We start from the raw sequence: 24144 nt of genomic DNA on the forward strand, positions 1-24144 counted from the left end.
GCATTGCATAGCAAAACATACAAAATCAAACTTTCGAACTTTCTACAGTAAATACATTTTTAATAAAGAGTGCGGGAACAGAATATACATATATTCATAAATACTCAGCAACTGCAATACCTGTGGAGAGAAGAAAGGGAGGAAAGAGGGGAGGGGGAGGGGGAGGGGGAGGGGGAGGACGACAATACCAGTTAACACAGCCCAACCTAGGCCTCTTCACGAAACTGGTCACACTCAACTGAGTGCCAAGACTGAAAACAGTTCCTATCGGGAACCAAGCAAAGTCTTTTGCCATTACAGTCCGGCACGCAACAAGCTACTTTAGTTTCATTTTCTGTCTTACTTTTCCAATAGCATAGCCAACATCTCTTAAAGGACTCTTCAAATTTAGGGACATGGGCTGTGTGGAGTGATGACGATGGAGGAACTACAGGCTTTAGTGTATGCAAAGAGAAACTTGCGTGAATATCGATACCTTCCAGCTGACGAGCCAGGTTTTCTCTGAAATCTATCTGGGTTAAGTTCACCGGTCTACACTCATCCCCTGGTGCCGCATGAATGTGTTGCCATTCCTTAAACAATATGAAACTATTGACGACGGCAATGTCTATAAAGTGGAAAGTTTTTTGTAGGACGTCGTAAGATTTTATCATTTGGTCTGACCTATCAATTCCGCCCATGTTTTTGTTATAATCGCTGATGACAGTGGGCTGGAGGGCTACTTCTTTTGTCCAGTCACCATCATTTTTTACAAACCTAGTAATTTCGGTTGAGCCATTCGTATTGTGGAAATTGGAGAGGCATGTAACTGCATGTGTGTCCTTCCACTGAATTACAAGTATATTCCCCTTAATCCTACACCACCTCATATCCCCACGAGCTGTCTTATGTTCCCATCTTTTGATGTCTTAAATTCTGCAGGTTTTCTGCAGTTAACAGTTTACTATTCACCCTGCATGTCCCACAGGCATTAGTTCCCATTTCTAACAACTTAACCGTAAGAGCTGGGGACGTGTAAAAGTTGTCAAACCAAACATTGTGGCCCTGGTCTTTGAATGGCTGCAGTAACGATTCAACAACTTTGGTGGCCAAGTCAGTGACACGCCCATCATGACTACCTGTGTAAACATTAAAGTCGAGAGTATACCCCGAGTCTGATGTTGCAATTACCCATAATTTAAAACCCCACTGAGTAGGCTTGCCCTTCATTTATTGTTTAAATCCTGACTGAGCTTTAGACTTGACCATATGTTCATCTATTGCGAGATTTTGGTTAGGCTGAAAGAGCTGCTGGCATTTTTGTTTGAGGTGGTCCATAAGATAATGCAACTTCCTAAGGCGATCCTGATTATCCTCTGTGGTAGGGCCTACAACATGTAGAGTTGCTAAAAGAGCCTTGTAGTGGTCACACGACAAAAATCCCCTCGCCCACGAGCCCTGAAGTGACTTGGTTCCCCAGTGACGATGGGAATCAGGGAGACTTGAAAACCCCATGTAAATAAGCAACCCAAGAAATTTGTAAAATTCATCGGGGGTCACCTCCATCCAAGATCCTTGGTAGCTGGAATATGGTGGACAGTTTAGGATGAGCTCCCACCCCTTACGGTTTGTAAAGCTGCACATCTCAGCAACTACAGCCGGAGTAAAAAACAGCATGAAAAAGTCATTTCTCACAACATCACATTGGAGGTTGACCGCACAGCCTGACGCACGCTACCTAAGTCAATATCGAATGGACGGCTAGGCTTGAATGGGAGAGGTTTTGGTGCCTGTGAATCGATGTCAGAGTACGAGGGATAAGAAACAGAGTCAGGGAAGTGTTTACGCTTTCTAGCTGAATTGGGACCTGTGTGAGAATGGCTAGCCATACCCGAAATAACAAGAGTAACAATATTAGTGTTACTGTGAGTATCAGTCATATGAGAAATAGAAACAAACAATACATACACATTCATATATACCCATTTGATGGTCTTGGCTGGGGATCAGGTTCCATCTCATCCTCCATCTCCTTGTGGTCCAGGTCTTCCTGCAGTAGTTCCTGGTCCAGCAGATCTTCCTCCTGTGTGCTCATGCCCTCATAAGCCATGTCCTCTTCTGCTATGAACCTAAGCTCATCAGCAGTCAGCTGCCTCCTCCTCTTGAAGGTGCTGAGCAGGGAGCCATAGTCTCTATCCATCTCTACAACAGAAAAAAGTACACAATTGGTAGCCAGCAGTGTGTTCTTCACAAATCCATACACTGAATAGTCACCAAAGGCTTGCAGACTAACCAGAAAGTCCAACTGCAGCCAGCCCTCTCACACTTTCCTTGTGAACAGGAAGCCATACACAATCTAAAATAATGTCTGTGTGATGGATGGGTAAGGCTATCTGCTAAATTATAGAAAGATATACTCACAGAAATATTTAAGCCTATTTGTAAGATTTATGCATATAAAATTTAATTTAATTGCATATAAAATTTCCACTCATTTGCATTACATAGTTTTAATATAAACAAACTTTGTTTATATTAAAACTATGTAATGCAAATGAATGCAGTCTTGTCGAATTCGCAAAGTCCAGGAACAAGAAAATATTGTGATTCTTCCAAGAAAGCTTTCCTTTGCTCCTCGCTTCGCATAACACAAGATCTTTATCGGATGATCTCAGACATTTGGCCAGAATTGATCTGGGCCTTTCTCCCTCAGCAGATCTGTGAGCCGGGACTCTGTGAGCTCGCTCGATTTCCAGATTATGGCCTGTTATGTCGAGCAGACTCAGGAAGAGCTTGTCCAGGAATTTCACCATATCTCTGCCCTCTTCATGCTCAGGAATTCCAACAATTCATATATTGTTCCTTCGATTCCTATTTTCGAGATATTCCAATTTTTCCAAAATGGATTCCAAATCTGTTTTTGACGCAGGCGGATTAGTGGATAATTCCCTTTCCGATGACTCCAAATAATCGATCCATCTTTCAACTTCTGCCATTCTTGTGACCAACTCAGAGAATATTGTTTCCTTTGCCGTAATCGATTGACATCTTACAGCAAGATCCTCCAAGTCAGCAACAACCTTTGTCAGCATCACCGAGATGTTGGACAGTTGACGCTGAATTTCTAATCCCGACGTGCCATCCAAATTTAGTCCCCGGTCCGCAGGCCCACCAGAGGTTTCATCTAGAGCACGTAAGTGTCTTTTAATGTCTCCGGAGTCTGAGGATTTTGACTTCTTTGCCATGTTTACCTCAAAGAGCCAATATGTAACTGGGTGTATAAAATCTCACCAAATTAAACATGAAAATAATTTTAAAAAACTAGCAAAGTGCGCAGAGCCAGTCGCTCACACGTCTGCTTCTCGCATAGCGTCACGTGAACTCCCAGTTGATTACATTGTTAATTAATTTCATTCAATTTTCGTATACAAGCGCCTAATTTACCTCTTCGCATTCCGATGAGATGCTTTAATTGTTCTGCTTCTGCTGTAGTAGAATTGGGCTCTACTTCTAATTTATCCATTTCCATGTCTTCTCGATAACTTTACATTTCTTTCTTGATAATCAAACTTGCTTAAGTTCATATGTTTATGCACAAGTAGACTGTCAAACAGACATAATTCGTTTAAAAAATAAATAAATTCATCATCGCTTGCATTACTTCATTAATTCAGTTCAGTTCAGTTTTTACTCACAAACTCCTGAGTGATGCAACAGGTAATTTTGGGGTTACTTAAAAAATCTTTCATCCAAGAAGCTCCTTAATTCCATTCCTTTTAGTAAATTACTTATTCCAAATGATGAAGTCCGACAAAGCTGTCCATTTCAGCAAAGTTTTGACTTGACTTGTTATGACGTCCTCTTCCTGGGATGCCAGGGGTGTATTCCAGAAAGCTGGGTTAATTTACCATCACATATACCCTGAACTCTCGGTTGATTAACCCATTCCTTGCTTACTCTGGGTATGTCGGTTCCAAAACACCTGTGAAGGGTTAATTCAATCAACCTATTGGTAACCCAGAGTTAACGTGTGCACGCGGTGAGTAAATAAAGACATTTTTTTTTTATAATTGGCTTATATTCTTCATAAGCATGCATTAAAACCTTCAACTCCGCTTTGCTGAAGTATGCAGCACGTTTTTTTCTCCTTGGGTTTCCATGGTGACTCCTGAAATCGGAAATGCTGGGAGGCCAATAGAGGTATAATGCATATAATGCATTCCCTTTTTTTTAACAAAAGAGATTCAAACTTTGTCAGTGTTGAACGAGATGGAGCCCTCACCCGAATACTGACATTTAACCATTTCTTCTACGGTGACTTCCTGTTTGTACCATATAAATAGCCATGTCTTTTCATTGTTAATTTGCAAAGTATTCCCAGTTTCACTGCCTTACCAAGCGATTTTCCCATTGCCTGTTTATTGCCTTCATGTTATGACCATTGTGCCTGCTTTTTTGATTACCGATCCTTGGATTACTGTTTTGCTCTGTTTGCCTGGTTGCACTGATTACTTGTTGATGACTACATTGCCTGCATCAACAATTATGTCTCTGCCTTGTGTCTGGGATTTGTTTGCTGTGTGTTAATAAACTTCTTGCATATGGGTTCTACCTTCGCCTCCATGTCGAGTCCCTCACAGAATACTTCGCCACCAATGAATCCAGCGGAAGTTACTCAGCTCCAAGCTGCCTACGCTTACCAGGGAGAAATTCTCAAAAGTTACCAGGAGCAACTGAACAACTTAAGAGCTGCAAATGAGAACCTCACCCACTATATCCGCTCTCTTCCATCGCCACAATCTACACCGGTAAGATTCGCTCTTCCTGATAAGTTTGATGGCTCGCCAGAGAAATGTAAGGGGTTTTTACGTCAATGTAAAATATATTTCTCCAATCAACAAGAGTCATTCAGTCAAGAGTCCAAGAAATGTGCATTTATGATGACATTACTTACCGGAAAGGTGTTAGACTGGGCCTCAGCTGTTTGGGAGAATGATAGTCAGCTTCAAATGTCATTCGATTACTTCACTTCCCAGATCCGTGAAGTGTTTGAATATCCAGAGGGAGGTAAAGATGTCTCTGTTCAGCTGTTTCATGTACGCCAGGGTTTACGTTCTGCAGCTGACTTTGCCATACACTTCAGGACATTACCAGCCCGAAGTGGAAGGAATGAGTTCGCACTCAAAACGGTGTTCAGAGAGGGACTGAACTACAATCTGCAGGCCGAACTCTCATGCAAAGGTGAGGATTCAACACTCACTGAATTCATTTCGTTGGCTTTAAAGATTGATAATTTACTGTGCAATTCACCACGTTCAAGAATTAGCTCCAAGTTACAACCGTCAGTCCATAGTCACGTCCAGGCATGCCCCAAAGCTCCTGAAACGATGCAGATCGCCTATGTTAGAGTTTCTGATGAAGAACGCAATCGTCGTCATGAGGGGCTGTGTTACTACTGTGGTGAAAGGGGTCATCGAAACTCTGCATACCCTCACAAAGGCAAGAAATATCAACTAGATCTAATGTGAGTACCAAGAATATCTCCTCTCCTATACACCACAGCTTTTCTCTTCCCATCGGACTCTCCTTAGATGTTAAAGTGAAATGTGTTTCTGCACTCATCGACACGGGGGCCGCTGTAAATTTGATTCATCAAGATCTCGTACAAGAACTCAATATCCCTACAATACCTTACATACCTAGCATTAATATCACTGCTGTGAATAATGCACCCATAGGCACAGGCATCACTCACCAAACTGTTGCAGTGACACTACGGGTTGGACTGTTTCACGCAGAGACCATATCTCTTTATGTCATCAACTCACCCAAGCATCTTCTCATCCTGGGTCATCCATAGCTGGCTATCCACGATCCCATCATCTCCTGGAACCAGGGTGAACTAAAATAATGGTCAGACTATTGTCAATCAAATTGTCTTCATGTCACAGTCACCATACCATGTTTAACCACTAGCGTCGAAAGTCCTGAGAGCCAAGCTCAAATCCAGATCCCCAAATAATATTCTGAATTCTCTGAAGCATTTAGCAAGACCAAGGCAACCCAACTACCCCCTCATCATCCATGGGACTGCGCTGTGGAGTTACTGCCCAACATGGCACCTCCTAGGAGCAAAACCTATCCATTATCAAGACCTGAAACCATGGCCATGGAGACTTACGTCGAGGAGGCTTTAGCTTTGGGGTTCATTTGTCCTTCCACCTCACCAGCTGCAGCAGGCTTCTTCGTTGAGAAAAAAGATAGAGGGCTCCGTCCATGCATTGGCTACCGAGGATTGAACACAGTGAAAAACAAGTACAAGTACTCACTACCTCTTGTTCCTTCTGCCTTAGAACAACTACGTGAAGCACGCATCTACACTAAACTGGATTTGAGAAGTGCTTACAACTTTATCCGTATTAGAGAGGGAGACAAGTGGAAAACTGCATTTGTTGTGGCTTTTGCCACCTCTGTGAAACATCACTCTTGAAGTCTTGGGGTTTTGATGCTAGAAGATGGACTTTATTATCAGAGATAAAAAAGCAGAGTTGCTCCCAGCACAACTCCCAAAAAATGGGTTTGCCCCCGTTTAAATACATATGATCTACCAAGGAGTGGCTAATATATTCCATATGTGTCACTGGACACTGCTGTGGAGAGACTTCACCATATTTAATTTAGCGTTAACACAGGACAATCAGTTTACTATATGTGAGGGGCCCCACATTCCACAGACACAGCAAATCTCATGCTTGACCACCAGAAACAATTGTAGAATAAAATGGCTATATTATCATTGATTATACTTGATTAATTTGTACTCAACTTTATAAAAATATTCTACACATTCATCACCACTAGGGGGCACTATGAGTACAAGGTGATGCCTTATGGCCTGGCCAACACACCAGCTGTGTTCCAATCGTTCATCAACAAGATCTTCAGAGAACTTCTCAACAAATGTGTCCGCCTACATTGACGATATACTCATATACTCCCAAGATAAAGCACAACACATCAAAGATGTCAAAATGGTCCTCTCCTGCGTTCTGAAGCACCAACTCTATGTGAAAGCAGAAAGTGAGTTCCATGCTACCCATACTACATTCTTAGGATACATCATCAGTCATAAAGGTGTTGAGCTGGATGATTCCATGATCCAGGCAGTCACGGAGTGGCCAAGACCTAATACTGTTAAGGAACTACGTTTCCTGAGCTTTGCCAACTTCTGTAGGAGGTTTATCTGCAACTACAGTCTCTGCCCCTTTAACGTCATTGCTCAAAGGAAAACCATCCAAACTACACTATATTGCCAAAAGTATTCGCTCACCCATCCAAATAATTGAATTCAGGTGTTCCAATCACTTCCATGGCCACAGGTGTATAAAATGAAGCACCTAGGCATGCAGACTGCTTCTACAAACATTTGTGAAAGAATGGGCCGCTCTCAGGAGCTCAGTGAATTCCAGCGTGGTACTGTGATAGGATGCCACCTGTGCAACAAGTCCAGTCGTGAAATTTCCTCGCTACTAAATATTCCACAGTCAACTGTCAGTGGTATTATAACAAAGTGGAAGCGATTGGGAATGACAGCAACTCAGCCATGGAGTGGTAGGCCATGTAAAATGACAGAGCGGGGTCAGTGGATGCTGTGGTGCATAGTGCGCAGAGGTCGCCAACTTTCTGCAGAGTCAATCGCTACAGACCTCCAAAGTTCATGTGGCCTTCAGATTAGCTCAAGAACAGTGCGTAGAGAGCTTCATGGAATGGGTTTCCATGGCCGAGCAGCTGCATCCAAGCCATACATCACCAAGTGCAATGCAAAGCGTCGGATGCAGTGGTGTAAAGCACGCCGCCACTGGACTCTAGAGGAGTGGAGACGCGTTCTCTGGAGTGACGAATCACGCTTCTCCATCTGGCAATCTGATGGACGAGTCTGGGTTTGGCGGTTGCCAGGAGAATGGTACTTGTCTGACTGCATTGTGCCAACTGGGAAGTTTGGTGGAGGGGGGATTATGGTGTGGGGTTGTTTTTCAGGAGCTGGGCTTGGCCCCTAAGTTCCAGTGAAAAGAACTCTGAATGCTTCAGCATACCAAGAGATTTTGGACAATTCCATGCTCCCAACATTGTGGGAACAGTTTGGGGATGGCCCCTTCCTGTTCCAACATGACTGCGCACCAGTGCACAAAGCAAGGTCCATAAAGACATGGATGAGCGAGTTTGGTGTGGAAGAACTTGACTGGCCTGCACAGAGTCCTGACCTCAACCCGATAGAGCACCTTTGGGATGAATTAGAGTGAAGACTGCGAGCCAGGCCTTCTCGTCCAACATCAGTGTCTGACCTCACAAATGCACTTCTGGAAGAATGGTCAAAAATTCCCATAAACACACTCCTAAACCTTGTGGAAAGCCTTTCCAGAAGAGTTGAAGCTGTTATAGCTGCAAAGGGTGGGCTGACATCATATTAAACCCTATGGATTAAGAATGGGATGTCACTTAAGTTCATATGCGTCTAAAGGCAGATGAGCGAATACTTTTGGCAATATAGTGTATCATGGAGTGACTCTGCTCAAAAAGTCTTCGACACCCTCAAGACAAGTTTCACGACCGCCCCTATTTTCAAGCATCCCGATCCTAACCAACCGTTCATTGTGGAGGTAGATGCATCAGACTGCAACATCGGGGTGGTTCTCTCTCAACACCATGGTAACCCTGGAAAACTTTATCCTTGTGCTTTCTTCTCCCGTAAACTGAACTCAGCTGAAAGGAACTATGATGTTGGAAATAAAGAGCTACTCTCCATGAAGGCAGCACTAGAAGAGTGGAGCCACTGGCTTGAAGGTTCTGTCCATCCCTTCCAAGTAATCACCGACCATAAGAACCTCGAATACATCAAGGGTTCTAAACGACTTAATCCACAACAAGCCCGATGGTCACTCTTCTTTACAAGGTTTCAATTCACAGTCACCTACCGCCTGGCAGTAAGAACTGCAAAGCTGATGCTCTTTCCCGTCGTCATGATCCTCTTCACAGCACACCTCAAAATGAATCCATACTACCACCTTCTGTTATCATTGCACCCATAAGCTGGGACATCATAGAAGAAATCCAAAGAGCCCAACAAACAGACCCTGGACCATCAGAATGCCCTCCTACAAAACAGTACATACCACGCCCTCTACGTCAAAGAACAATCCAATGGATTCATACCTCCCTCAACACTGGACACCCTGACATCCAGAGGATGATAAGCCTGGTACGTAAATCATTTTGTTGGCCTTCAATCATAAATGATATCACTGCATATGTTAAGGCATGTCAAGTGTGTGCACAGTCTAAAACCCCCAGAGAACTGCCAGCCAGCCTTCTACAGCCACTGCCTATCCTTCAGAGACCCTGGTCCCACCTGTCCATTGACTTTATCACAGACCTACCTAACTCCAATGTGTATACGACCATCTTTGTCATTATTGATCATTTCTCTAAGTCATGCAGACTAATCCCCATGAAAGGTCTACCCACCGCCATGGAAACTGCTAACGCTCTTTTCCACCAAGCTTTTAGGATCTATGGTCTGCCAGAAGACATAGTGTCACAGAGTCTGGCAGTCTTTCTGCAAGCAGCTAGACATCAACGTCAGCCTCACGTCTGGTTATCATCCTCAGGCAAACAGACAGGTGGAGAGGCTGAACCAGGAGATAGGCAGATATCTCTGGTCTTACTGCAGTCGGGAACAACAAAGGTGGAGCGACTTCCTTCCATGGGCGGAATACTCCCAGAACTCCCTCACTCACTCCTCTACTGGACTCACTCCCTTCCAATGTGTGCAGGGCTACCAACCTCCAATGTTCCCTTGGTCAGGTGAACCCTCTACGGTGCCAGCAGTGGATGATTGGATCAGGTGGAGCGAGCAGGTGTGGGACAGTGTGCACGTCAGATTGCAGCGGGCCCAACGGATCCAAGCTGATCGACGGAGGCGTCCCCACCCTGACTACCAACCTGGCCTCAGGTTGCGGCTACCCTGCAGGAAGCTGTACCCCAGGTATGTTGGTCCATTCAGAATTGTCAGACAGATCAGTCCTGTAACTTATCGACTGGAGCTTCCTGCTAACTACCGCATCTCTCCTTCCTTTCATGTGTCATTGTTGAAACCTGTCCACCCGACATCTGGCCCTGGAACCACGGATCCTGAGCCGCCTCCTCCATTGGAGATTATCGGATTACCTGCTTACATGGTCAGAGATCATAGACTCACGTCGTCAAGGGTGCCAGATGCAGTACCTGGTGGACTGGGAAGGTTATGGACCAGAGGAGAGATCATGGGTAGCTACCAAGGACATACTGGACCCATCCCTGATGCATGACTTCCACCAATCGCACCTGAATCGTCCTGCACCACGACCAAGGGTCGACCCAGAAGAAGAACACCGGGAGTTGTTAGTGTGTGTGTGTGTGGGGGGGGGGGGGGGGGGGTTCTGTAACAAATGAGGCTGGTATCCCTTCAGCCGACCGCCAAAGGGGGCCCTCGCCCGAATACTGACATTGAACCGTTTCTTCTATGGTGACTACTGTATAAATAGCCATGCCATTTCATTGTTAATTGTTAATTTTTCCCATTGACTGTTTATTGCCTTCATGTTATGGCCACTGTGTCTGCTTTTCTGATTACCGATTCTTGTATTACTGTTTTTCTCTGTTTGCCTGGTTGGACTGATTACTTTTTGACAACTACATTGCCTGCATCAACAATTATGCCTCTGCCTTGTGTCTTGGATTTGTTTTGCTGTGTGTTAATAAACTTCCTGCACATTGATTCAACCTTCGCCTCCATGTCGAGTCCCTCACAAATGTCCTGTTACAGAATATGCCTGGGGATTCCTATACAGAGGAGGGTCCATCTATCTCTACACAGAATCTTAGCAGTGTGAGAAATTTTCTGTAGTTGTCTTTATTAAAATAATTGGTCTGTATATGTATTACAGACTTTAGCAATCATATTGAATTATCATTCGGTGTTCCTAGCTGCCCGCAAAGGAGCTGTATAAGGTCCATCTTCAAAGGCAAAAAGAAAGTGACATTGAGGTGGACCTTATACAGCTTCAAATGGAGGAGAAAAGGCTGAACATAAAAAAGGCCAGACTTGAAATTGAATTGCTGGAGCATCGGCTTAAGGTGGGAACTGTATTTGCCTAGTGATGATTAATCTGTCATTTGTTGTTGAATGGTAAAGCAATAAATCTCCACCTTGTCCCAGGTTCTGCTGTGGGCCAGGTTAAATCGTGTCTGTGGTCCAGGTTCAGGGTAGGAGGTCATCATATAGGGCAGACAGGGGTACCACTGAGCAAGTAACCACTTAAGTTTCCTATAATAGTGGTTAGTTAATAACAAATTACCAAATAATACTAGAATTAAAAATGACTTTCTTTCTTCACCAGAACACATTTTAAGAAAAATATCTTAGCTCAGTAGGTCCTTAAAATGCAAGTGAATGGAGATTTCTCTTTTGAAGCTCCAAAAATCACAGACAGTCAGCATAAACATCATCCATACGACACCAGTTAAATGAATGTCTTCTAAAGCAAAACGATTGCTTTTGGTGTGATAAAGATAAATATTGAAGTACTTTTTTTAACTCTAAATCATGCTTCTGGTCAGAAGCGGTACGCACGTGTGACGTAATCGCACTGGCATTTGAATCCCGTGAGAACTGACACACGTGCGTCACAGCCGTAAGAACAGCGCTGTTTACAAGTGAGGAGGAATGCTGTACAGTAGCATTTTTATCTGTACTTATCTGCTTCTTTACTCTCAATGGTGCATTTGTGTGCTTATCCTGGATGTCTCAACTGAGTGGAGAATGTGAGATTACCTCTGTATTGTGGCAACGAGAATACATCACACGAGAGACCGCTTGGACTCCACCCTCTCATGAAGCTCTGAGGAGAGGGATAAGTGCAATGAGACGCAGCAGTTCGGGAGAGAGAGAGCTACAGGCAGCTTCCCTGTATGTGTTTATGTTTGTATGTTTTTGTTTAATTTCTCATTAAACATTACTTTGATTCCTCGTTCGGTTCCCGTCTCCTCCTTTGCCTTTTACCCCATTACAAAGCGTTTATTTAGAGTAAAAAAAAACTTAAGTAGTGATATTTTTCCACACCAAAAGCGATCGTATCGCTTTAGAAGACATGAATTTAACCGCTGGAGTCTTATCAATGGCGGTTATGCTGACTGTCTGTGATTTTTGGAGCTTCAAAAGAGAAATCTCTATTCACTTGCATTTTAAGGACCTGCTGAGCTAATTTGTTTTTCTTCATATGTGTTCTGGTGAAGAAAGAAAGTCATACACACCTGGGATATCATGAGGGCGAGTAATTAATGAGAGAATTTTCATTTTTGGGTGAACTATACCTTTAATTCATGAACTTCTGACATGGACTTTGGACTTTTCTTATTTCAGTACTATCCAAATACACAGCCCTGTGTACGACTTTACCAAAAATTGACAAATGCATCTTATGCAGATTATAACCCTGACAGTTATGTTTCTCATGAAGTGTAATGTATTATCCATGTTTAAAATGAACAAACTAAATATTAGGACTCTTAATCATGCATAATAACTGGATTATAACTGTAATTTAATAAGAAAGTACAAGTGTTTGGTAAGTAATTTATCATCCCTTAAATTCCAGAATGATGGTGTGAAATATTTTTGGATTATTTCCAGTTATAGTTCTGTTTTGAAATCCATGATTAAAATGTAAAATTTTTGAGCTGGGAAACTGACAAACCTTAGAACAATGGGTTGTAATTATCCTGAGGGGAGGACAGAGATGATCACACAGTATTTCAAAAGCAAACTCTGATTAGCTAAGAGCCTCTTAAGGGTTGGACTGAACAGAAAGGGTTAAAAGGCTATGCCTGACCACCTTCGCTCTCTTCCGCGCTCTCTTGCTTGTCTCCAAAATGTAACCTCTCTTCGGAACTCAGCGTTCCGAGAGTTATCACATTCCATCATCCATCCGATGACTCCACGTTCTTCATCGGAACTTCCAGACCATCGAACCAAACGAAGGCCTCCTTGAACTAAACCAAGCCAAAGGACTTCAAAGAACTTCACACGCCAAGCAACTTATGCAATGTACAAACCTCCAGACATTCGCTGAAATCTGGTGCTTTCTTTAATATAATATGAGTAACCTGATCTCAACTCACCGAGTACTAAATTAAGTTCTCAAGGTTTGTTCAATGCAAGGTCTATAGCCTTAAATTCACTTCTCTGTTACAGATTATTTCCATTTCATCTTATGTCAAAGCTTGCTTACCAACCCGTGTTTGTTTGTTTGTCTATGTAATAGATTAGTTTTATGTTGTAGATTAGTTAAAGTCTTGTTTGTATTCAAAGAGAAATTGACTGTGTATTTGATAAAATCATATCGGTCCCTTGAAATCTGTCGATCCTAAAAGCTACACGCATATAACATTATTTAAATCTATTTGTGATATTTTCAATGGCAATGAAAGTAGTATTGTAAGAATGAATCGTACATTCTGATCAACTCATCGCCGGCCAAAGACTTTGAAAAAGGAGGTCTGTTCTCACCCACAGCTGTTTGGAATGCTTCTTTAAAACACTGATTAAACCACTGGAGTCGTATAGATTACTTTTGAGATACCTTTATGATATTTGGACCTTCAAAGTTCTGGCCACCATTTACATTGTATGGACTTTTAGTGCAGAAATATTGTTCTAAAAATCTTCATTTGTGTTCAGAAGAAAGTCATACACATCTGGGATGGCATGAAGGTGAGTAAATGAGGGAATTGTAATTTTGGGTTAACTATTCCTTTAAACAATGGGTCATGTAGCCATAAATGTTGAGTCTCAATGTGAGCAGTACACCTTACTGGAGATGATGAGAATCACATCTTGTGATGCGTCACAGTACCGGCAGCTAATCTTGCGTATCGACAGCTCTTGTAAGGTGCCAGTTTGGTGTCTTGCACCTGCGAACCCTGTAATGAACTGGCCATGGAGACGGTGTTAGGATACATGTGCAGAAAGTTTATTAAAACACACAGGCAAACAATCCAAATCGGTAGGCAGATAGACGTAGTCGTTAAGCAGGCGGTTAAATCCAATATACCAAACAGACAGTCCAACAAGGCAAACAAAACAAAGGGTAATCCAAAAAGCAGTAAATCCAGAAAAACAGGCAATGGTCATAACATGAAAACAATCAGCAATAGCAATGGAAAAACGCTTGGTAAGGCAGGGTAAACTGGCAATACTTCACAAAGTATAAGTGGAAGTGCATGGCTATTTATACAGTGGTAAACAGGAAATGAGTAGAGAAGAAATGCGTGATGATCAGTATTAATGAGAGGGCTCCCTCTGGTGGTTGGTAGGATGGGTAACAGCCTCAGATGTTACAGAACTGTAGAAGGTTCTCCTGACCAAGGGAACATCGGGGGTTGGTAGCTCAGCACGCATTGGAAGGGGGTTAGTAACAACAGGGCAAGAAGTCGCTCCACTTCTCTTGTTCACGGCTACAGTAGCTCCGAAGATATCTACCAATCTCCTGATTTAAATGTTCCACCTGTCCATTGGCTTGAGGGTGATAGCCTGAGGTGAGGCTAACATTGATGTCCAGTTGCTTGCAGAACGCCTGCCAAACTCGGGATGTGAACTGTGGACCTCGATCGGACACGATGTCCTCTGGTAATCCATAGACTCTGAATACTTGGAACAAAGAATTAGCAGTTTCCATGGCAGTGGGTAAACCCTTGAGAGGGATAAGCCAATATGATTTTGAAAATCGATCAATTATTACCAGAACGGTGGTGTACCCGTTGGAGTTTGGCAGGTCAATGGCAGAGTCGATGGACAGGTGGACCATGGTCTTTGAGGTATTGGTAGTGGTTGGAGCGATCCCGTGGGCAGTTCTCTGAGGGTCTTGGATTGGGCACACACCTGACAAGACTTCACATAGTTAGTAACATCATGAATCAAAGATGACCAGAAGGAATTACGTACCAGGGTAATAGTTCTTTGGATGCCAGGGTGTCCTGTGCTCAGAGAAGTGTGGACCCATTGGATAGTTCTCTGACGCAGAGCTTGTGGTATGAAGTGCTTGGTTGGGGGGCAGTTAGGTGGTGATGGTTCATGCTGTTGTGCTCGTTGTATTTCCTCCATGATATCCCAACTAATCGGTGCAATGATGACAGATGGTGGCAGGATGGATCCAGGATGAGGTTGGATGTCACTTTTAAAGCCCATCCTTCATGATCTGAAGATGTGTCTAGTGTTTTGACTAACATTAGCATGTACATGTTGAAAATATACATTAACTTTACAAAGCTTTTTATGCTGAATAGGACACTTCAGGCTTAAGGCCTATTCACACCAAGCCCAACTTTCCGGTGTGATTGTTTGTTGTGAACAAACTTTTGAAAAGGAACAATGGATTCCTATGGTGATGTCCTATGGCTGACAATACTAAGGTTTTTTTTTTTTTTACGGAGAGCAGTAAACAAATACAGAAATACAGAATAAATATGTTTGTAGAACAGCGACTGTACAGGGGTGAACTCTCCCCCCCGTTTCATTCTAGATGGTCTTGATATGTATGGACCTTTCATTTGTTAAACCCTTATTGTAAAGTTTAAAAAATGTTATACATTTTATAAATTCCAATAAAATAAAATAAAAAATGTAACAACATTTTAGAATCGATAGAATATACTAGAGACACTCACAGACAAACAACACATTGAGGAAGGCAGAAACTAATAAGGAGGTGGCAGGAGATTTGGGATGGGGAGATAACAGACTGACTTTTTGTGAGAAACAATGTTTACAAGCCATCATTAGAGTGCATTTAATTATTACGATCCATTTCAGAGCTTTAACTAAAGGGAATATAAGTGAAGAAGTGATGTAACTTCAATTGTGCTTCTTTTTTTTTATTTTTATTATTATTATTTTGGAGCTTGACAGTCTCCCTTATAAATTATTTTTATGAAGGATATAAGTTTGCCTTTTGTGTTCACCATAAGTGAGAAAGTCATACAGGTTTGGAACACATGATGGTGAGTAATTGATGACTGTTTTCATTTTTGGGTGAACTTTTCTACTAAATGATGTTTCCAGATACTGTTGAACATGTTCTGCTAAACTGTGTAGTGCATGAAAGATTCCAAACATTTATGTCAATGGAAATATAAAACCTGTCACTTCATTTTCCTGTATAATGTTGTAAAAGAGTTTAAAGTATATAATGAATTTTAAAGTTAGACAACAGGACTGATTAATCAGATGTTGGTATTTTAACACTCCAGTCCAGCAGATGTCGGAAATTCACCAGAAGTTGTTTTATAAACCGACAGAAAATACAAGAAGTAGAAAGAACTCCGACACCCCAAATAGTGCACTATATAGTGAATAGGGGACGAATTCAGACACTACTACAGTTTGAGCGCTCAGTTCGGTACGTGTTCAATGTGTTTTACATCATTTGTGAGATTTATATTTAATTTGAGTTGTATTTTGTTGTGCATGTTGTACATTTTTCTCTCTTTGGCGATTTAATGACTGTAAAAGAAGCTTTTTATCGACGTGTGTCTCTTGTTTTGTGACGCACGCTTTAAAATATTCAGTTTCAGGAGAAACAAGAAGAAATCTGTGAATATCATGTTTAATTTCTGATATATGAGCTCTTTAAATCCAGTGACTGACTGTAAATGAAGGTGATAATATATATTGGAGAGACGGGCACAAACAAACACTTTTTGGTTTCCTGAAGTTTGTGTAAATACTTTTGGGATTACTGGTCATATGCAAGAGGTGAACAAAACAACTAAAACACTTCAGAACAGGTTTATTTACACTTTCTGTCTGTGGCTAAACTCATGTTTATATTTTAGTCCAGTTTGAAGACGTGTTGGTAAAGTTCAATCTTGACAAACTTTGAGTAACGTTCCAGAAACGTTGTGGTAATGTCCTAAAAACGTCGCTTAAACGTCCCATAAAAGACGTTATAGCAGCATGATCCCCTGATCTTCAGATCATTTATACGAGTTGTACAGTAATTTACAAGTGTGAAATACAAGATCACAAACAATCAACAGTTAAGAACCAGTAGATTATTTACACTTTCTGTCTGTCTGAGGCTGAATGTTATTCTCGGTCACCATTCACTTTCTTTCATCTTTTTTCCATAATCAAAGTGAATGGTGACTGAGACTATCATATAATCATAAACATGAAGGCGAGTAAATATTGACAGAATTTTCATTTTGGTTGAACTTTCCCTTTATGAGTTCATGTCAATGCTCATCAGTTTAAAGTTGACAAAATGCCCTGAAAAATTAAAACTAGTATTTCTCTCCCATTTATATATAATCTGTTCTAATATTCCTGCAGTCAGGAATAAAAAAACAAACACACATTTATATTTAAACCATTTCTGAAAGAACAGATCTGTTCTTGTGTATAATCATATAATAATGTTTTAGAGTTTGATGAATGTCAGTCCATTATAATGATGATGTTTTTGTGTTCAGATGTTCATCATGAGAGAGCAGGTGGATGTGATTCACGCTGGAGAACAGCAGATGCTGCAGACAGTAGTGAAGATTGAAGTGAAGCAGGAGGAGATAAAAGAAGAAAACACAACAGAAGAACAACAGAGAGATGAAGATGATGATGAACAGCAGATGCTGCAGATACCAGTGAAGATGTGTTCAGTGAAGCTGCTGGACTGCAGGAACATGATGAAGATGAGAGGAGAAACCACAGCAGAGGAAGAACAGAGTGATGAAGATGATGATGATTTTATTCCTGCAGGTATGTTTCTTTCTTTAATGTTGTGTTACATTTTCATGACAATCCTCTGTTATGTCAGAGTTTGATACAAGAAAGACAGTTTTATCACTCACAGGTCAAACTAAAAAGTTCCCTGCTGTTTTTATTTTAGTTTTAGTGCTCAGTTGTCTTTTAAAAAGGTGCATGTACTGACCCTCATGATATTTCAAACATGTATGACTTTCATTCTGTGACTAGAGCTGGGCGATATGATGATATATATATATATATATATATATTATACACAAACACACACACACACACTGGTGGCCAAAAGTTTGGAATAATGTACAGATTTTGCTCTTATGGAAATAAATGGGTACTTTTATTCACCAAAGTGGCATTCAACTGATCACAATGTATAGTCAGGACATTAATAACGTGAAAAATTACTATTACAATTTGAAGAAAAAAAAAAGAAAAAATTCAGAACTTCTTAAACTACTTCAAAGAGTTCTCATCAAAAAATCCTCCACGTGCAGCAGTGGAGCTTTGCAGATCCTTGTTATTCTAGCTGTCAGTTTGTCCAGATACTCAGGTGACATTTCACCCCGCACTTCCTGTAGCACTCGCCATAGATGTGACTGTCTTGTCGGGCACTTCTCACTAGAGCATGACCGATACCGATTTTAGAGAGGGAAAATTCACCGATTACCGATATGGTGGCCAATATATTTAATTTTTGAGCTGGAATGAAAACAGACCTTTTCTTTCTGGATTTTGCACCGATATGATTATGCAAAGGTACTCACTAACTATACAAACTATAGCTGGCTAACAGCAAACAGACATGAGTGACATGGTTGTCAGGGACAAGGTTAATGTTATATTAGTTATATTGAAAGGGGAAAATGATGGGGTCATTGTTTATTAAGTTTCCAGTATGTACAGTGCATCCGGAAAGTATTCACAGCGCTTCACTTTTTCCACATTTTGTTATGTTACAGCCTTATTCCAAAATGGATTAAATTAATTATTTTCCTCAAAATTCTACAAACAATACCCCATAATGACAATGTGAAAGAAGTTTGTTTGAAATCTTTGCAAATTTATAAAAAAATAAAAATAAAAAAAATAAAAAAAAACACGTTCATAAGTATTCACAGCCTCTGCTCAATACTTTGTTGAAGCACCTTTGGCACCAATTACAGCCTCAAGTCTTTTTGAGTATGATGCTACAAGCTTGGCACACCTATTTTTGGGCAGTTTCTCCCATTCTTCTTTGCAGGACCTCTTAAGCTCCATCAGGTTGGATGGGGAGCGTCGGTGCTCAGCCATTTTCAGATCTCTCCAGAAATGTTCAATCGGGTTCAAGTCTGGGCTCTAGCTGGGCCACTCAAGGACATTCACAGAGTTGTCCCGGAGCCACTCCTTTGTTATCTTGGCTATGTGCTTAGGGTCGTTGTCCTGTTGGAAGATGAACCTTCGCCCCAGTCTGAGGTCCAGAGCTCTCTGGAGCAGGTTTTCATCAAGGATGTCTCTGTACATTGCTGCATTCATCTTTCCCTCGATCCTGACTAGTCTCCCAGTTCCTGCCGCTGAAAAATATCCCAACAGCATGATGCTGCCACCACCATGCTTCACTGTAGGGATGGTATTGGCCAGGTGATGAGTGATGCCTGGTTTTTTCCAGACATGACACTTGCCATTCAGGCCAAAGAGATCAATCTTTGTTTCTCATGGTCTGAGAGTCCTTCAGGTGCCTTTTGGCAAACTCCAGTCATGTGCCTTTTACTGAGGAGTGGCTTCCGTTTGGCCACTCTGCCATACAGGCCTGATTGGTGGAGTGCTGCAGAGATGGTTGTTCTTCTGGAAGGTTCTCCTCTCTCCACAGAGAAACGCTGGAGCTCTGTCAGAGTGACCATTGGGTTCTTGGTCACCTCCCTGACTAAGGCCCTTTTCCCCGATCGCTCAGTTTGGCCGGGCGGCCAGCTCTAGGAAGAGTCTTGGTGGTTCCAAACTTCTTCCATTTATGGATGATGGAGGCCACTGTGCTCATTGGGACCTTCAATGCTGCAGAACTTTTTCTGTACCCTTCCCCAGATCTGTGCCTCAATACAATCCTGTCTCAGAGGTCTACAGACAATTCCTTGGACTTCATGGCTTGGTTTGTGCTCTGACGTGCACTGTTAACTGTGGGACCTTATATAGACAGGTGTGTGCCTTTCCAAATCATGTCCAATCAACTGAATTTACCACAGGTGGACTCCAATCAAGTTGTAGAAACATCTCAAGGATGATCAGTGGAAACAGGATGCACTTGAGCTCAATTTTGAGTGTCATGGCAAAAGCTGTGAATACTTATGTACATGTGATTTTTATTTATTTATTTATTTATTTTTAATAAATTTGCAAAGATTTCAAACAAACTTTTTCATGTTGTTATTATGGGGTATTGTTTGTAGAATTTTGAGGAAAATAATTAATTAAATCCATTTTGGAATAAGGCTGTAACATAACAAAATGTGGAAAAAGTGAAGCGCTGTGAATACTTTCCGGATGCACTGTGTGTATGTATGTATGTATATATATATATATATATATATATATATATATATATATATAATTAACAAAAAAAAATGCACTTTATTCAAACACAAAACTTTAAATAGTAAATCCAGAGAAACAGTGGTCTCTTTATTTTTTTTCCAGGGCTTTATATACCGTTTGCACAGCAAAAATCATAAATAAATACTGGACGTTTGTTGTCAATTAGGGTTCAATTTGATGATTTAAATTTGTCCCTCTTGAATTGATTTTTGTCAATTTATTGTGTTCATTTTAGAGCTGATGGAAGTGAGAGAAGAACGTGAAGAGCTGAAGGAAGTGGAGGAGGAACAGCATGATTTCATAACTGGAGAAAAATCTTTGAGTGGCTCAAAGACAGAAGACAATTTCTCACCTAAGAAGCCTCAAAGAACAGCCAAGAAAGCTTTCACCTGCTCTCTGTGTGGAAAGAGTTTCACATGTAAAAGCAATCTTAATAACCACATGAGAGTTCATACTGGAGAGAAGCCTTACACATGCCATCAGTGTGGAAAAAGTTTTGCAGATGCAGGCAATCTCAAGAATCATCTCCGCTGTCACTCTGGAGAAAGACCATTTGAATGTGATAAGTGTGGTAAAACATTTGTTCTGGCACAGTACCTAAAACAACATCTGAAAACTCACACAGATGAGAAGCCTTACAAGTGTTCTTTTTGTGGAAAGAGTTTTACAGACCTGTTCTATTTTAAAGAGCACCAGAAAATACATACCGGTGTGGCGGCTCATATGTGCTTTGAATGTGGAAAGACCTTTATTACAGCCAGCAGCTTGAAACGGCACCAAATTATTCATACTGGAGAGAAACCTTACAAGTGCTCACACTGTGAAAAGAGTTTCACTCAGTCAGTAAACCTGAAAACACATGAGAGATTTCATACTGGAGAGAAACTTTACAAGTGCTCACACTGTGGAAAGAGTTTCACTCAGTCAGTAAAACTGAAAACACACGAGAGATTTCATACTGGAGAGAAACCTTACAAGTGCTCACACTGTGAAAAGAGTTTCACTCGGTCATATTGCCTGAAAACACATGAGAGAATTCATACTGGAGAGAAACCATACAAGTGCTCACACTGTGAAAAGAGTTTCACTCGGTCACATGACCTGAAAACACACAAGAGAATTCATACTGGAGAGAAACTTTACAAGTGCTCACAGTGTGAAAAGAGTTTCACTCAATCAGTCAGCTTGAGATCACACGTGAGAATTCATACTGGAGAGAAACCTTACAAGTGCTCATACTGTATAAAGAGTTTCACTCAGTCACATTGCCTGAAAACACACGTGAGAATTCATACTGGAGAGAAACCTTACAAGTGTTCACAGTGTGAAAAGAGTTTCACTCGGTCAGATTGCCTGAAAACACACGAGAGAATTCATACTGGAGAGAAACTTTACAAGTGCTCATACTGTAAAAAGAGTTTCACTCAGTCAGTAAACCTGAAAACACACAAGAGAACTCATACTGGAGAGAAACCTTACAAGTGCTCATACTGTAAAAAGAGTTTCACTCAGTCAGTAAACCTGAAAACTCATGAGAGAACTCATACCGGAGAGAAACCATAACACTGCTCTTCATGAGGGTGAAGTTTCATCTAGGCAAGTACTCTATATAAACATATAAAAAGAAGTCACAGTTAGTGGTCGACCGATATGGATTTTTCAATGGCCGATGCTAAAAATGTGGAGAGCAGGTTGGCTAATGGCCAACATAAATGCTGGTATAATAATATAATTTAACATTACATATAGCACAATATATAACAATAACTAAGGTTTGTGATAAGGTTATGAATTAGGAAATTACATAACACATACAAAGAAAAGAAAAAAAAGGAAATGGACTGTAATAGGCATACAGACAAGATATTTCAGGAAAAATAAGATTGTTACAAGGAGGACTTTACACAGAAATAACATTCTTAAGGATGTCCAGAAAGGGCCGGATTGGACGCCATGCAAGGAGCAGACGTGTGAGCGACGAACTCTACGCACTTTGCTGAATTTTTGATTATTCTCATGTTATAATCTGGTCAAATTTGAAACACCCAGTTACACATTTGCCCTTTGTTGCAAAACATGGCAAAGAAGTCAAAATCCTCGGGCTCTGGAGATATTAAAAGACACTTACGTGTTCAGGATGAAAGCCCCGACAGGCCTACAGACCGGGGACTCGATTTGGATGGCGCGGCAGGAGAAGGAATCCAGCGTCAGTTGTCCAACATGTTGGGGATGTGACGAAGATTCTTGCTGACTTGGAGGATCTCGCTGTAATACGTCGATCGATTACGGTGATGGAAATAAAATTCTCTGAGTTAGGTACAAGAGTGACTGATGCTGAAAAACAAATTGATTTTCTGGAATCTTTGGAGAGGGAATTAACCGCTAATCCACCCGCGACCAAAGTTGATTTGGAACATCTCCTTGAAAAGCTTGAAGATCTTGAGAATAGAAGCCGCAGGAATAACGTTCGAATTGTTGGAATTCCTAAGCATGAGGAGGGCAGAGATATGGTGAAATTCCTAGACGAGTTTTTCCCAAGTCTGCTCGACATAACAGGCCACAAGCTGGAAATCGAGCGAGCTCACAGAGTCCCAGCTCACAGACCTGCTGAGGGAGATAGGCCCCGATCGATTCTGTATTCGATGTGTATATAGAGAAGAGAAGTGGCCCAAGCACTAAGCTCTGAGGTACCCCAGTAAGTAGCTGATGCGACTTTTTTTGAAATTCCCAATGTGCTTTTAAGTCCTCGTGGTCGCGTAGTGATTCGCCTCAATCAGGGTGGCGGAGGACGAATCTCAGTTGCCTCCGCATCTGAGACCATCAACCCGCGCATCTTATCATGTGGCTTGTTGAGCATGTTGCCATGGAGACGTCAAGCCATCCACCACGGCATCCACGCTCAACTCACCACGCGTCCCACCGAGAACGAACCACTTTATAGCGACCACGAGGAGGTTACCCCATGTGACTCTACCCTCCCTAGCAACGGGGCCATTTTGGTCGCTTAGGAGACCTGGCTGGAGTCACTCAGCACACCCTGGGATTCCAACTAGCAAACTCCAGGAGTGGTAGCCAGCGTCTTTACCACTGAGCTACCCAGGCCCCCTGCTGATGTGACTTTGACACCTCACCTCTCCAGGCTACCTTGAAGGACCTACCTGAGAGAGGAATTAAACCAGTTAAGCACAGTTCCTGTGATGCCCATGTAGAAAGGGGTTAATTTTCTATCCGTTCCGAAGTGGAACTTCAATAAATTGCCCTTGAAGGTCTCTGCGTTCTTCTGTCTTTTCTGAGCGCTGAAGTAAAGCAATTATTGTTAATTCACACTTCTGATTCCGTTATGCATTTTATCTGACTCCGATTTTAAGTTGACCTCTAATTTATATTTAAGCTCTAATACATTTTTGATCATTCTTTTAATTTAACATTTTTAGGTTATTGATTACTCTAAATCCTCTTCTATTCATTGCCCTTTCGATCTTTGGAGACTTACGCCGGCCGTTATTAAATTACGTAAACCTCCCAAAAATGGATAGCCAGTTCCGTTCTTAGTCAGCGGTTGTAGGGTTAACTAATATTGTCTGGTTTGGCTTGTCTCCTAACCAGATGATATTGCCGCTTTGTCACATACATACAACTTGCCAAGACGGGCGGTGAGCAGTGACTGAGAGTCTTTAAATGGCTTTCTCCTGCCCGGTTGTCCTAGGTGGTTGTTTACCTGGTTGTCCTGAGTGAAATTCAAACTGAGA

The 24144-nt window shown here is 41.6% G+C and overlaps 1 protein-coding gene across 2 annotated transcripts; it reads left to right on the top strand.

The window, feature by feature from the left end:
• The first annotated feature begins 16378 nt into the window (after positions 1-16378).
• LOC127418596 (gastrula zinc finger protein XlCGF26.1-like) lies at positions 16379-23934 on the top strand. Of its 2 annotated transcripts, XM_051659230.1 has the most exons (4): positions 16432-16469; positions 16710-16825; positions 17545-17827; positions 20631-23934. In XM_051659230.1, exons 2-4 carry the CDS (start codon positions 16817-16819, stop codon positions 21956-21958), a joined length of 1620 nt encoding a protein of 539 aa, XP_051515190.1. In that variant the 5' UTR covers positions 16432-16469; positions 16710-16816; the 3' UTR covers positions 21959-23934. The 2 variants fall into 2 exon arrangements, with proteins under 2 accessions (XP_051515191.1, XP_051515190.1); XM_051659231.1 differs by lacking the exon at positions 16710-16825 and having other exon boundaries at positions 16379-16469.
• Positions 23935-24144: the final 210 nt, after the last annotated feature.

The sequence above is a fragment of the Myxocyprinus asiaticus genome, chromosome 28 (assembly GCF_019703515.2).
Source record: "Myxocyprinus asiaticus isolate MX2 ecotype Aquarium Trade chromosome 28, UBuf_Myxa_2, whole genome shotgun sequence".
Classification (NCBI taxonomy): Eukaryota; Metazoa; Chordata; class Actinopteri; order Cypriniformes; family Catostomidae; genus Myxocyprinus; species Myxocyprinus asiaticus.

Bases quoted from the DNA above. Each gene is read 5' to 3' on its own strand.
- LOC127418596 (XM_051659230.1), top strand. The intron at 17,828-20,630 runs GTATGTTTCTTT...TGTTCATTTTAG, and splicing joins TGATGATTTTATTCCTGCAG to AGCTGATGGAAGTGAGAGAA.